The following is a 16,713-nucleotide window of genomic DNA, read 5'->3' as shown; positions in this document are numbered from 1 at the left end:
GTGCTTACTGGCTCTAATCCCCTTAAGCCTGAATACCTGTTGGGGAGAGGTGCAGTTCCTTGCCTTGCTAGAACGTGTCCTGGAGAAAAATCTGGCATCACAAAGACTTCCTGATAAATTTGTGAAATCTGCTCTGCTAAGAGTGCTTTCATTCATATGTTAAAGGTTTGAGCAGGAAACCCTAAAACTCTGTTCTTGATAGACTCTGACTCATACTAAGCCCTCAGATTTCTTTGAAATGTTATCTTCTATTTGATCCTTGCTGCCCTGTATTCCTGTGTATTACAATCCAATAAAAGCCCCTAGAGCAGGGAGCTCAATGCCTTTTTCTCCTGAGAAAACTGGCCACTGCTCATGGCTTTCTTCCTCTGGGAAAATGGCCACTTCTCCTCCCCAAGCAGATCATATCATGTCTCAGTCATATTTACGCTCATCCGCGGAGGCTGGGGGGACTTGCAAGAAAAGTCATCCCCACAATTGAACAATAAAAATTAATTTAAAAAATTTAAAAATGAAGAATTGATACATGCCACAACATGAATGAACATTGAAAACCTCATGGTAAGGAGCCACAAAGTTTTCAAAGTAGGCAGACAAAGTATGCAGACAAAGTAGGCAAATCTATAGAGACAGAAAATAGATTAGTTATTACCTAGAGCTAGGATGGAGGAATGGGGACTGAGAGTATGGGCTTACTTTTTTTAAAATGCAAATATCTTAAAATTTATTGTAGTAATGGATACATGACTCTTTGAAATACTAAAATCCACTAAATTATATACTTTCAATGAGTCATGTAATGGATACATGACTCTTTGAAATACTAAAATCCACTAAATTATATACTTTCAATGAGTGGTTTTATGATATATGAATTATATCCCAGTAAAGATATTTTTAAAAAGATAAAAATAACTTGTGTACATTCATATATCTATAAATGTTTTATATGTAACCATCTGTATCTATATTAGGATACCAATGAGTTTATACTAATAGCTCCAACTATCTTCCATTACCCCATGAAATAAATGTTCTAGCATTCTCCCCTTGTGTATCTGGATTCCCACCCGAGCAGTGAAAAACTATTTTTTCCAACCAGCATTCATTGACTTGTTTAATTTCAACATACATGTATAGTAGTATTAGAATTGTTAACCCCTGCCCTCATGTGAAACAACTGTAAAGCAACTAGAACACAGTGCCATGCCCTCACATGAAACAACTAGAATGCAGTGCCATGTTTAGTTCTTTTGGTCTTCAGTCTGCAGGTGTTTGCCTTAAAGACTCCATTTATATCTAGACTTAGTAAGCACTTTCTCCCTCCTCCTATCAGTGAGGTGGAAGCATACCATAATACATTTTATACTGTTTATCACATATGCTTTCCTTTTTGGAACCCTTAACTTCCTAAATCACTCTTAAATTTGCATACAGTAAGGTTTGCTCTTTGTTTTATAAAATTCTATAGATTTTGACAAATGGAAAATATCATGTATCCACTAGAGACTTACCATAAATAATCCTTTTATTGCCCCATAAATCCCCTGTCCTTCACCTCTTCAACCTTCCCTGTCTCAACCTGAATCCTGGCAACTACTAATAGTTTCATTGTCTCTATGGTAGTGCCTTCCTGGAAAGTCATATAAACAGAACTAGAGGATCCATACTTTTCAGAGTAGCTTCAGTTACTTTGTAATACATATCTGGTTTCTCCATGTCTTTTTGCAACTGGGTATTTCATTTACTTTTATTGCTAAGTGATATTTTATTGTGTAGATGTAACATAGGCTTTTGTTTCTTTGTTTATTCAATGTACCTACCGAAGGAAATTTTGGTTGTCTCCAGTTTTGAGCAAGAATTAATAAGCTATTGGTATTCAGTTTTTTATGTAAACATAAAATTTAAAATACTCAAATAACTATGTAGGAGTGCAATTCCTAGATTATGTTAATATTATGTTTAGCTTTGTAAGAAACTACCAAACTACCAACTACCCTCAGGTAATCCCCACAGCATTGTTCACATGCATAGGTCATGCTCATAAGTTCTTTGGCTACTCCATTTTCTATACAGTACTTTATATTCCCATCAAAAACACTCTCTATATCCATGATTCTGTCTCTGTTCTCCTTTTCTTCATTTACTTTTTAGATTCAATTGTTGATAGATATGTATTTAGTGCCATTTTATTATTCATAGTTTTTGTTTTTATTAAATAGGTCCATTTAATATTTCATATAATAATGGTTTGATGATGATGAACTCCCTGAGTTTTTTATTGTATGGGAAGCTCTTTATCTGCTCTTTGATTCTAAATGATAGCTTCACTGGGTAGAGCAATCTTGGCTATAGGTCCCACTTTTCATGATTTGGCATATTTCTTGCCAATCCCTTCTAGCCTGTAAAGTTTCTTTGGAGAAATCAGCTGGTGATCTTATGGGAACTCCCCTATAGGTAACTAACTTCTTTTCTCATGCTGCTTTTAAGATTCTCTCTTTACCTTTAATCTTTGGTGTTTTACTTATGATGTGTCTTGAAGTGGGCCTCTTTGAATCCATCTTTTTGGGGACTCTCTGTGCTGCCTGGACTTGGATATCTGTTTCCTTCACCAAATTAGGGAAGGTTTATTTATTTTTTAAAAAATATATTTTATTGATTATGCTATTACAGTTGTCCCATTTCCCCCATTTATTCTCCTCTGCCTGCACACCCCCTCCCACGTGCATTTGCCCCTCTTTAGTTCATGTCCATGGGTTGTACATATAAGTTCTTTGGCTTCTACATTTTCTATACTATTCTTAACCTCCCCCAGTCTATTTTATACCTACACTTTATGTTTCTTACTTCCTATACTGTTTCCCCCATTCTCCCTGCACCCTGTACCCACTGGTAACCTTCCATGTGATATCCACTGATTGTTCCTGTTCTAGTTGTTTGCTTAGTTTGTTTTTGTTTTTTAGGTTCAGTTGTTGATAGTTGTGTTTGTTGTCATTTTACTGTTCACAGTTTTTGATCTTCTTTTCCTTAGATAATTTGCTATAACATTTCATATAATAACAGCTTGATGATAATGAACTCCTTTAACTTTGCCTTATTTGGGAAGAACTTTATCTGCCCTTCCATTCTAAATAATAGCTTTGGTGGATAGTAATCTTAGATGTAGGTCCCTGTCTTTCATGACTTAGAATAATTCTTGCCTGTAAGGTTTCTTTTGAGAAATCATCTGATGGTCTTATGGAAACTCCTTTTTGGGTAACTGTCTCCTTTTCTCTTGCAGCTTTGAAGATTCTCTACTTACCTTTAATCTTGGCTAATGTAATTATGATGTATCTTGGAGTATGCTTCCTTGGGTCCAACTTCTCTGGGACTCTCTGAGCTTCCTGGGCTCTCTGGAATTCTATTTTTTTTTTTTTGCCAGGTTAGGGAAGTTCTTTATTATTATTTCAAAAAAGTTTTCAATTTCTTGCTCTTCTTCTTCTCCTTCTGGCACCCCTATGATTTAGATTTTGGAAGGTTTAAAGTTGTCTCAGAAGTCCCTACACCTCTCCTCATTTTTTTGAATTCTTGTTTCTTCATTCTGTTCTGGTTGAATGTTTCTTCCTTCTGGTCCAAATCATTGATTTGAATCCTGGTTTGCTTCCTGTCACTGTTGATTCCCTAAGCATTTTTCTTCATTTCACTTTTCATAGCCTTTACATTTTCCTCTATTTTGTGACCATACTCAACCATTTCTGTGAGCATTCAGATTACCAGTGTTTTGAACTCTGGTAATCTCTTCATAGCTGTATATTTCTTCATTGTTGTATATTTTCTGGAGCTTTGACCTGTTCTTTCATTTGGGCCTTTTTTGTTGTTGTATCAGTGTGCCTGTTACTTAGTAATGGGTGGAGCCTTAGGTATTTGCGAGGACAGTGCTGCATTGCTGCATTTTTGGTGATGTAAATGGGGGAGGGTTCCAAGAGGGAACAATGCTGCTTACTGGGCTCTTGGCCAGTTTTCGGTCACTTTCTCCAGTCCTCACAAGTAGAGGGGCTCTTTTGGTGCTGATTCCCTTGTGGGTGGTTTGTGTACATTCTAGAACACTGTGGGTCTTCCCAACAAACTCTCCTGTTAGGCTGGGAGTTTCTCCTGCTGCCACAACCCCCAAAGGTTTTTACAATCAGAGGTTCTGAGGTTTTATTTCCTCATGCTGGAACCCTGGGTTGTATGGTCTGTCTTATTCCCCAGGTATTCCTCCTGGTTTATCCCCACACAAATGTGGGACTGCCTGCTCCACTAGCTGCCACCTCACCTGGTCTGCAAACTGCCACCTTGCTGTGAGTCCTCTCTGACCCAGCTGCCTGTCTTCACCCCAAATTAATATTTTAAGAAATAGTCATTTCTTCTTTAACTCCTTTAAAGAAATGACTATTTCTTCTTTAACTCCTTCGTTTCCAGGCTTCCATATAATTCAATTTTCTGGCCATTCTGGTTGGTTTTGTTTTTAAATTTGTTGATGTCCTTATTTCAGTTGTGTGAGGAGCCATAGTGCACCTACTTGTGCCTCAACTTTGGCTGAAGTCTGGAAGTTTTCTTTCATTATTTTTTCAAATAGACTTCTAATTTAGTGATCTTTCTTTTCTCCTTCTGGCACCCCATAATGCAACTGTTAAAAGGCTTGAAGTTGTCCCAGAGACTGCTTATACTATATTCATTTTTCCTTCTTTTTTCTTTTGCGTATTCTGATCGATTGTTTTTTGCTTTCTTATGTTCCAGATCATTGATTTGATTCTCAGTTTCATACACCCAGTTGTTTTTCTTGTGAATTGTTCTTCATTTCAATTAGTGTATCTTTTGTTTCTGACTGGATCATTTTTATCCTGTTGAGGTACTCACTAAGCTCCTTGAGCATCCTTATAAACAATGTTTTGAACTCTGCATCTGATAGATTGCTTACCTCCATTTTGTTTAGGTCTTTTTTTGTAGTTTTGATCTGTTCTTTCATTTGGGTCATGTCTCTTTGTCTCTTCATGTGGGCTACCTCCCTGTGTTTGTTTCTATGTATAAGGTAGAGCTACTGTGACTCCCTGTCTTGGTGGGGTGGCCTAATGTAGTAGGTATCCTGTGGAGTCCAGTGGCATAGCATCCCTTACTACCCAAGTTGGGTACTTGTTCTGCATTATTGGTGTGGACTGAATACATCCTCTTCTTGTAGTTGAGGCTTGGTTGCTATTCATAGGTCAATGGGAGGGATTTACCCAGCCAGTCAGTTGCAAGGACTGGCTGTAAACACTGACCACTAACCTCTGCCATCCAGGGAAGAGCAGCTTTGCAGCAGAGGGGTGGTGGTGCTCCAATGTGGTCTGCAGCTATCCACAGGGTAAGGCAGGCTCTGGGCTTTCCTGGGTGGTGTAGGCCAAGGTTAGCACCCATCTATATTCCTCCCAGGGCCACCCTGCATGAGCAATTAAGCGATCTGAGATGACTGCTATTTGTGCTGGGTGTGGAGGTTCCCAGCTGGTGCCAATCTGTGTATCTAGGCTGGCTGTGCAGGGTCTGAGGCCACTTAGCAACAAGTACAGGAGCTGTGTGCTTGTGGCTTACTGAAGCCAGCTGTTGCTTGTTTGATAGAATTTAGAAAGTTGTGAAGCGTGAGCCAAGACGAGCCATTTCTCCATTTCTGTCTTCAGTGGGCCTGTAATTTGAGTGGGAAAAAGCCTCTGGGGATCTCCAAGGTGAGGCAAACAGTGTTAGCTAGGTTGATGGTGTTTCAGACATGGCACCGGCTACCATTCCCTTCAGTGCCTCCCTGTATGTCACTGGTGCTTTTCAAGCTGCTACCCTGGTGCTGTAGTTTAAAAGGAGTGAGTCTGTGTAAGTCCATTGTGGGTTTTTTAAGGGGAACTGCTTGGGACTCCAGAAGTTTCTTCCATCGACTCAATCCCCACTGGTTTTGCAGCTAAAAGTTATGGGGACTTCTCCTCCTGGCACTGGAACCCTGGGCTGGGGGGCCAGGGACTCCTCACTCCTGAGGTATCCCTCTCAAGTTTTTATCCACCACACATGGATGTGGAAGCATACTATTTCACATCTCTGCCCTTTCTGCCAATCTGGATAGATGTGGATTTTTTAAAGATTTTATTCATTTTCATTTTAGAGAGAGAGGAAGGAAGGAAGAAAGGGTGAGAAACATCAGTGTGCAAGGGATAAATGAATTGATTGCCTATAGCATGCCCCCACCTGGGGAACCTGGGTCATAAACCAGGCGTGTGCTCTGACTGGGAATTGAACACATGACATTTTGGTTTGCAGACCATGCTCAATCCACTGAACCATACCAGTCAAGGCTGGATGTGGTTTCTTTAATATTGTACTTGTCATTCTTCCATTCTTCTTGATTTCTGACAGTTCAGAATGATGGTTGTTCTATATTTTAGTTGTAATTTTGATGTGGTTGTGAGAGGAGGTGAGTCATGTTTACCGATCTACAATCTTCTATGACTTTCTCAGAACTCTTTAATTTTAATTTATCCTAAGATTAATTTTTTCTTTTTTTATGGACCATATTTTGGATGTTATACCCCCAAATCTCATGGCCAAACCCAAGCCATGCAAGTTTTACCCTATGTTTTCTTTAGAAAGCTTTATAATATTATCTTTTATCTCTAGATCTTTTATCTATTTTGTGTTAATTTTTTAAAAGATTTATTTATTCATTTTTAGAGAGAGGGGAAAACAAGGAGAGAAATATCAATGTGTGGTTGCCTTAGCTGCCTATCCCACACCTCATACTAGGGACCTGGTCTACAACCCAGGCATGTGCTCTGATTGGGAATCGAATTGGCAATCCTTTGGTTCTCAGCCCATGCTCAATCCACTGAGCTATGCCAGCCAGGGCTATTTTGTATTAATTTTTGTGTAAGATGTAATATCTAGGTCTAGATTCCTTTCTTTGTTTCTTTTATGTCTAAAAACAATCTTGTTTTTCTTTATTAAATTGTCTTATTCCTTTGTCAAAGATCAGTTGAGTATCTCTTCATCCATTTTTAAAATTTGTGGTTCTATTTGGGGGCTCTCTATTTTATTTGTTGATATATGTGTTTAGTCTTTTAAAAACTCAGGCTATTTTGATTACTGTAGCTTTATAGTAAGTCTTATGTCAGGTACCCTGAGTCCTCCAATTTTGTTTTTCCAAATCAATATTGTATTGGCTACTATGGGTGTTTTGGCTTTCCAGATAAACTTTAGCACCAGTTTGTTGATAATCATAAATATCTTGTTGGTAATTTTTTAAGGTTGTGCTGATTCTATAGGTCAAGTTGGGAAGAACTGACAGTTTAGAAATATTGAGTTTTCTAATTCATGAATATGGAATATCTTTACATTTATTTTGATCATCTTTGATTTTTCCCAAGAGTTTTATAGTTTTCCACATATAAATATTCACTTTCTTAGATTTATACTTAAGTAATCTTTTTAGTGTGATATTATAAATAGTAGTGTTATTATAGTTTCAAATTCCTGCATCTCATATACAACAGAACAATTGACTTTTGTATACAGAAAGTCTTCACTTAACATCATTGATAGAAACTGCAAGTTTAAGTGAAACAATGTATAATAAAATATTTTATCATAGGCTAAATGATATAAAAAAGTATATCATTTTTATACTTTGGCATATTTTTGTTCCTGTGGCATATTTTTGGTCACAAAAACATCACCAAACTTCTAAAAAAGGACCCAGAACACTTCTAATATTAATTATTTAAATGAATGTAAGCTTTTCATACACTTAAGATGAGTACAAAGAAGCAATATATTCTTCTTCAAGCCTCTTTCTTATTCCACCATCCCTGGGTCATGGTGGTTGGAGCCTATCCCAGCAGCCCAGGGACCAATGTGGGAATGCCACTCTAGCATCACAGTTTGCATACTCACAAACACAGGCACTCACTCATATTGGAACAATTTAGACACATCAATTCACTTACCATGCATGTTGTATCTGGGACATGGAAGGAAACTGGGAGTACCCAGAGATACCAATGGAAAAACCCTGCAAACTCCACACAGACAATGAATGTCTCCAGCTAGTAATTGATTTTTTTCTCATTAACATATAGTGAAACAACATTTAATGAAACAATATTCCAGGACTCACTGTATTAACCTTGTCTCCTCTTACTTTGTGATAATTACTTATTAGTTATATTATAATTTTATTGATTCTTTGGAACTACCTACATAAACAAAGGACAAGCATAATTTTATATATTCCTCTTCAATCTGTATGCCTTTTGTTTTATTTTCTTGACATTTTGCACTAGCTTGTACAGTGGGAAGGAACATTCTTGCTTTGTTCCATTCTTGGAGGGAAAAACATTCAATTGCTCACAAGTCCCTCTCTGTTTACTACCTTGCACCTTGATGTTTTAGTTTTTTTCTTTGATCATAATTTGCCATCTCTTCCAGGGCTCATTATAATAGAAAAGACAGTGGTAATCAGAGATATATTCATTTAAATCATGATTTGGATTTTAGTAAAGTTGCTTTAAATCCTTTTAGATAAATGCATTTATCTTTTCTTCTAAATTAGAAAAATATTGACTATGCCAGTGAGCTGGTGGGATGATTATATGTGAAAATGTTTGAAGAAACTCTACTGAACACCTAACTAACTTTGATTTAGGGCATATGCTAAATACCTGGAATACAACTGTGAATAACACATAGGATTAGCTCTCTGAAAACTGTAGTGGAAAAATAAATTAAGGAAATAGAATATTTTAATATATAATCATATGTCCAATGAGAATTATAAGTTTATAGAGTAGCTTTAATAATTAGAAGCCACCACCATTATTATTCCTTTCAAGTTTCTTTACTCTTCCTGAGTTATCAAACAGAGCTAATGGCATTTCCTAGCTTTTGTACTACATTTCTTTTTTCATTTCCATCAAATAAAATTAATAAATACAATTCTTCATTTGATGATCTCTCTAGGTTCTGCATTGTCCTCATTTTTCCTCCCTCTCTCTCTCTCTCTCTATATATATATATATATATAATAAAAAATATTTATACCTTGGATATATAATACCTACTTTTTTGTTTGGTAACATGGATATTTTGGTTCTCATATAGTTCATATAGTATAGAGAGAACTTCAAATATAATATAATATTCTAGAGGGCAGTTAGAATTATATTTTTTTATCAAGCTGGTTAAACAATTAAAATAAGCTTTTTCATAAGATTAATTCTGATTTTCCTGGTATGCAGCATGTTATTATATAGTCCAAAATTATGTAGCACTCCATCCTTTACATTTTGAAACAAACAGGAAGACTAAATAAATATATTTTATTTATGTGAGTTTATATGAATACCCACCTTAATTTTGTGTTTTAAATGATAAAATAATCGATAATATCATGATTTTCCAAAATAAATTACCTTGTTACTAGGCAAAACTTTTATGATGCTGAAGAAAGATATGTTAACTAAATATAAACCAGCTTTCTAATATTCTCTGATTTATGAGTTGAACAGCTGAAATAATTCATCAGCATTTTTGGAGGGTGAAGGACGGAAACACCAAATATAAAGAGGTAGAAAAGTGACAGAGATTATAAGTAAACAGGATATAATTGGGGAGACTATCAGCAAGGTGCTGCACTGAGAACAGTTACTTGCCTTTTTATTTTTCTTGTTGCTTGCAGCAATCAATTTAACATTTTGGCTTTAAAACAAGATGTAATTTGTCTTGCCCATTTCTCTTAATCTTCTCAATAGTAAGCTAATGAAGCAATAGCATATAGAGGTGATGGCTGGGGTGTGTATGTGTATGTGTGTGAGCTCATGTTATTAAAAATATCAAAGTAAGTGCTGCTTCTGAGACTTTCAGAAGTTTCTGCTGACTATTTAATCTCTCTAAACTTCTGCCTGAATTAGTAACTTTGTATTGGATTTGGAATATGTTCTTAATATTCTCCACCAAAGATTGGAAGGCAGTCTTGTAGAGAGTGAATAAAGGCATTGCAGGAACCTTTGACCACCCCAGAATGCTTGTTGTTTCTTCAAAGCATGTCAGCACATATTTTGCTACTTGACAGAATTTACCCACCAGGATGCCCTCTGGGCTAATAATTGCTATGGAAGATATCAGAAAATTTAGGTGATGGTATTTGCCAATTAAAATACATTTACTTTTTGACAGATTGAAATCTTTATTTTAAGACAGTTTATGTGAGCTGTCTGAGCTAAGTTCACCATTGGTTTTAATGCTACTTTAAGGAATTAAGTATTTATTCCGTACAGAAAAGGAATTAAGAAAATAGCTCTGCCCTCAGGAATGTCCCTTTAGTTTGATAGGCACTATTGTGAAAGCAGTTTGACTTTCTGTTTTATAAGAATAAAGATAGTCAATTAGTTTTTCAGACCCTGAGTCTGATCTTCCAGTATCTGAGCTATCTGTGAGGTAAATATTGGGACATGAGATAGAAAATCTTACTTAGGTATTTATGGAATTATTAAGTAAAAAACTCTGTGTAGAATTGTAGGTTGTATGTGTGTTAGTTCATTAAGTTTCTACTATATGCCAAGGTTCTTAACAAATATTAATCCTCAAAACAAAACCATTACTGTATATTATTTATTATGATTTTTACAAATTTGGAAATGAAGACCGAGAGGACTTAGTTAGTTTGCCAAACACTTTAAATTGTAAATATTTGAAGCATTAACAGAGCTTCTAACTTTAATTCCAAAATTGTTGGTATTGTACAAGTGTTCTTTAATTAATCTTTTAATGGAAAATAATAAAAATTAATTAATTTAACAGATTGCTTTTGTTTAGTCAATAAAAAGACACTACCAAAAATAGTGAATTTATCTTAAATTAGATTTTCCATATTTATAAGGCATGTGTTCAACTTTTATTGCTTTTGTGCATGCAGATATGGTTATATTTATAAATTTTGCAATATAAATTTTAAAACAATGCATCTTCTCATACTTGTGACACCACCAATGAAAAATAATATAAGTCTGTTTACAAATTTAAAAAGAAAGTTTAGAGTGTTATTTAACATAACATTCAATATGATGTCTTGTGTTTTAAGTCACTTTGCATAAGTTGTACCACATCTATAAACTTATTTGCATAAACATAAGTTTAGTCTTGGCTTGAAAACATGATTAGGTGACTGATTACAAGAGTAAAATCTTAAATGCTTTCAAAATAGACCAAATTAGTTAGCACGTGGTCAAAAAAAGAAATTTTGTATTATTAAATGCTACTCATTGGCACTAATATTTTTTAATATATATAACAATCTTCAACCAATAAGGCTTATTTTTATTAAAAATAAGTAACAGTCAATAAGTCTTAATTTCTTGTATGGCAATTGTGTTCTTTAAGCATTGTTTTGTTTTTATGTATGAAATATAAATATTTGGTTAAAATTAAGGTAGTGTGTAACTTTTCAAATTGATGAGGTTCGTGCTGTTTTAAAATATTTAAAAAGATTCACTAGTGGCACACATTTTTTCAAATTTTCTCCTGGTTCTTTTCAAGTGACGTTATATATATTCCACACAGCCTCTCTAAAACCAGGCACTAAAAGAGAAAATTCTTCTATAAGAAAGAGAGGAGCATTGGATTTAGAAACAGATAATATAGGAATAGAAATACAAATAGATTAGGCGTTTGTAAAATGCAGGAAAAAGATAACAAATGTCTATGGCAGGTACAAGGGGAGAAAAGTGGTGTCTCATCTTTATGGATAAGAAAAATTTCAGGAAGATGAGAAGTTATGAATAAATGGAGAAGCTTGCAAAGAAAAGCTTTTAACTTTTGTGCATGGTTCCAGAATATGCATTATGTAGAGATTAGTACCCTAAAACAGAGTATTATTAATTTAATATTAGAGATTAAAGAATTTGTTCAAATGTGCCTCCTGGTGGGCTTTTAAAAAATTATCATATATCAATGATTGAATTATTGTTTCCAATATGGGAGGAAAAATAACTGGTTTTGAAAACAGATAATTCCATTATCTTTGCTAGTTAGGTGTAAAATACTTTAAAGAATAAAAGGAAAGCAATCTTTCTAAACCAGGTTTATTTGTGCTTGTGATCCCGGAAATACACATGAATCATTTATGTGCTGGGACATAACAGCCTCCAAGCTCTGCTCCCAAATCTCCACAAACATATGACTTGTAGTGATTGAGATAAGAACTTAGTTGAAAGATAATATTTACCATTGACATTGAGTTACTTTGTTGTAACTAGAATCTCATCATTTCTTAGGCAACAAGAATATGTAATGTGAAAATGAGAAGAGTTTTAAAAGTTGATTTCAAAATATGTCCAAAAAATAATTGAAAGAAATTAATTTTACAAGTTTAGCTGTTTAAAAACACTGCAGTCCTTTTATCTTGTCAAATAAATTATTAATGTTTAATTTTAAAATTACAAAGCACTCCATTTATTGCCATATTTGGAGTCTTTATATATTTAAGAGTAAAAACAAAACTTAAAGGAGGAATATGTTGTGCAACTACAGTTTTATAAAAAGCTAACCACTTAAAATCCTGTCTTGCAGGAAAGAACCGTGACCATTAGAAGACAAACTGTAGGAGGATTTGGATTAAGCATAAAGGTAGCCAGTGTTTCCAGTCTATTCTTACAAAAGACATACCATATTGCTGCATTTTTTGTGTATTTTAATTTTTGGAAGATTAATAATTAGACACACATGACTGTAACTCCTCAATATCTGGACTGTGATGTAAGCTAAGCAGGTTTTCATAGACCCTTGGTCACTTTTGGATTTAGAAATTTTACAAAAGTATTTGGAAATTTTACCTCATCTGGCATTGAATAAGACTAATTAACTATCTTTTGTACCTGTTTTTACTTAAATTAACAAGTATGGTGTTTGCATGTGCATATCATCTTTTAAACAACCTGAGTAGGAAATACTGACCTGTTGGTGAATGTAGACAAGTTCTATCTAATGAGGTCTTATATAAGTTAAGTTTTAATTGTATTACATTCATCTTTTTCTTTTGTTTAGTCTTTATTTTTATTTAAGAAAAGAGTAAAATCTAATGTACATTGCCAAATATATAGGATAGACTTAAAGTTTAGCATTTGATTTATTATAAAAATTATCTTTTTATTTCAATTTATTAAAATTTTTCCTCAAAATTTATTTTAGTTATTCACTTTTTATTGTATTTTTTCCATTACTACTTATCTCCTTTATACCTCTTCCACCTCCACTCACTTCCCTTCCCCTCAACTCCTGAAATTACCAGTGATGGTCATTTCTTTCTGTCTATTGTGGACTATTAAAGATGTACTATACCTGCAATTTATCATCTTGAAGCCAAACAGAAATTTTCAAATGATGGGAAATTATATAAATATTGAGAGAGTTAACTCAAGGACTTTAAAATACCTTTTAGAAACCTACATCTCTAAGTCGATAATTAAAATTTATATTGACCTTGATTGGTGGTCTAGGCATTTTGCTTATGTAAGGTGAAAATCATAGACCTAAAGCACATGTTTCATGAAATTTTAGTACAGCTCAGCTTATATATGCTTGAAAATTAGAGCTCAAAGCTTAGTGACTATAGCTCTAGTTTACATTATGAAAATGTCTCAGAAAAACTGATCAATGTGGAATACTATTATGTAGTTAAGTAATAAAACTGTTACTATATGAATGTTAGTTTTAAAATATACTTGTACTTTATCTGTGATCTACTAAGACTAGGAAGACACACAGAACAAATTATACAGTTTAAGTATGGAGATGATGTTGTGGCAATTCTAAAGTTGAATAAACAGGTTTTTGTTTGTTTGTTTTTTGTTTTTTACCACAATACTCATTGAGAATGCTGTCAAGGTTTTAAAGGTATGATTTAGGAAGTCCATGAAGAGACCACAAAAGCTGAGTGTGAGTAAAGTTCAACAGTGAAAGTAGGTTTCATTTTAGATATGCATTTTTATCTAACCTGCATTGACTAATTCTGAGAGTGGAGCAAGAAAAGCTATTTCCTTTTTTTAATTTCAATTTATAATTTAAACCTAACAATATGTTGTCATTTATTTTTAATAAATTACCACATTTTAAACTGGGAAGTTTTTAAGCATCAAGAATTCTGCCAAATGAATAATTTCATCTTAATGATTTCATTATTTCAATCCAAGTAAAACTTTTAGACACATAAAAATACAGTAATTTTCAAAATTCTATGTGCGTATGTTGCATTCAAAATATTGGCCATAAAAGTAGCACTTGAACTGTGATTGTTGCCATAGTTTAGGAGGTTAAACAAAAAGGAAATCATTTTTAAAAAATTTATGACATAAAAGCAAACCAGAAGTATAAGCATCAATAGATTTATTTAGATTATTATTCATTTATTCTGAATATAAATGACTAATATTAGACCTTTCCACTTTAGTTTTCTCAGTACTTACCACTGAACTTTGCTTTTCTATTTTCTTTTTTTAAATTTTAGTTTTAATCCTCATCTAAAGGTATGTTCATTGACTTCAGAGAGAGAGGAAGGGGGAGAGAGAGCAAAAAATATTGATGTGAGACCCGGCTGGCATGGCTCAGTTGGTTGGGCATCATCCTGTAAACCGATAGGTAGCCAGTTCGATTCCTGGTCAGGAAACATGCCTGGGGACCCAAGGGACAACCTGGTCCTGGGAATCAAACAAACAGCATTTCGATCTACAGGGCAATGCCCCAACCAAGTGAGCCACACTCCACTTTTAAATCTTTTATTCTGTTACTGTATTTCTTTATTTTAAAATATTTTTATTCTGTTATTATATTTCCAAATATGATTATTTCTTTATTTAAAATAGCAATGTTATTGTACAGATCCTTCTCCCCCTTTATCTTGTTACAGGTAAATTGGAAAAAATACTGGGTTTATCTATTTGCACTATTTTCTTTAGATCTGAGGATCTAAAATATGCATATTATATATTTTATACTATTATAAAATATTATACTTTATAATATGAAAAGCTGATTGTTTTATATAATATTTTGTATTATAAGCTACATATATGAAATAAACAGCTTAAGAAATTATTTTAATGCAGAGTTAATGTTTAGTGTTAATGTCATTTATCTATTTGTTGCTGACTGATTTCAGTTAGCCATAACTATGCACATGAAGATATAAACATATATTTCACTCTTACTTGGTGCAGTTAAGTAATCACTGTTGACACACACTTGAGGTTTTGTCCTGAGGATTATTTAAAATCTCAAATATCTCAGTTAGATATACCAGAAAGAAGAGTGTATGTTAGACAATTGAGAGGCTTTTACCAATATAGTTAAGACTCTTACAGGTAATTCTGAATTTCGCTGTACTCAGAACATGTAACACTGTTATTTCAGGTTTTTCTTCCCAGAAACTCTTTTAAAAATCTTGGCTGAGGCACAAAAAAATGTCCTTTTTGATCAGAAAGCACTGAAGGACTTTAAAATGTGCTGTTGGAAGACAAGGCTTGTGGCTATGCTACATTCTCCTGACAAATCTTGGCTTCTTGGACCTTTCATGCAACTTTCGCCATTGCACATGGCAGTAATTCTTCAGGTGTCCCAGGTGATAGCCAGAAAAACTTTGTACATAGCATCTATTCCAGTGCTTTTTTAAAAAGATTTTATTTATTTTTAGAAAGAAAGGAATACAGGGAGAAAGAGGGGGAGAGAAACATCAATATGTGGTTGCCTCTTGTATGTCCCCAGCTGGGGACATGGCCTGCAACCCAGGCATGTGCCCTGACTGGGAATTGAACCTGTCACCCCTTGGTTAACAGGCCGGCACTCAATCCACTGAGCCATACCAACCAGGACAATGCTTTGTTTATTAACATTCATCAGTGGTTACAGCTTGGGGTAGTATGATGTCTCTGATGCTATCAATATCCATTAAGCCTATATCATCTGTCCATGTACATTATTTTCATTCCCAAACACTGTCTTCAGCCAGAGATTCCCCTGTATGGGCATGAAAATATAAGTCGGCCTTTACTTTTTAATTTTCTTTCGATCTGAGAATCTAAAATATGCATGTTATATACTTTTCTATCTATATATGCATGTTCTATCTTATTCATTGGACAGTTTTGAAATTTCTGGAATAAAAATTGTGGGGGTATCTCAAGGGTTGACATAATTATGTCTCCACAGTTTAGGTCTAGGTCTTCTGTGTGACATCTTTCCTTGAAGACCGAATGCCAGCAATGACATAGTATGCAATGAGGAGGATACCCATTTCAAAATTTCCTAAAATCCCCTGGCTGGTGTAGCTCAGTGGATTGAGCATGGGCCTGCGAACCAGACAATTGTGGTTCGATTCCCAGTCAGGGCACATGCCTGGTTTGGAGGCCAGTTCCCAGCAGGGGACTCACAAGAGGTAACCATACATTGATATTTCTCTCCTTCCCTTCCCCTCTAAAGATAAATAAATAAATAAATAAATAAATAAATAAATTTCCTAAAAGTCCAAACAATAAGAGGGAGAAATAAATTTAATAAAAATGCAATAAATAATTATTGACTTAAATGTTAACAATATGATTTAAGTAAGTCTTAATTCACTTTCTTTCCAGATTTTATCTACTTTCCTTTTTATTATTAGTTTGCTTTTTAACCTTAAATTGTTTCATTTGCATTATA

At 34.3% G+C, this 16,713-nt stretch overlaps 1 protein-coding gene across 1 annotated transcript in view; it reads left to right on the top strand.

The window, feature by feature from the left end:
* The window catches only part of LOC118977063 (gamma-1-syntrophin-like), a 263,268-nt gene that overhangs the window by 48,115 nt on the left and 198,440 nt on the right, over positions 1–16,713 (top strand). The window contains exon 3 of the mRNA XM_037031825.1: positions 12,595–12,651. Within this exon, the coding sequence (XP_036887720.1) occupies positions 12,595–12,651 (57 nt within the window). The remainder of the gene's footprint in view (positions 1–12,594; positions 12,652–16,713) is intronic.

The sequence above is a fragment of the Sturnira hondurensis genome, unplaced genomic scaffold (assembly GCF_014824575.4).
Source record: "Sturnira hondurensis isolate 20B ecotype Veracruz unplaced genomic scaffold, ASM1482457v3 Scaffold0021209, whole genome shotgun sequence".
NCBI classification, from domain to species: Eukaryota; Metazoa; Chordata; class Mammalia; order Chiroptera; family Phyllostomidae; genus Sturnira; species Sturnira hondurensis.
Note: the sequence above shows the minus strand (reverse complement) of the source record. Positions and strands in the feature narration are given on the sequence as shown.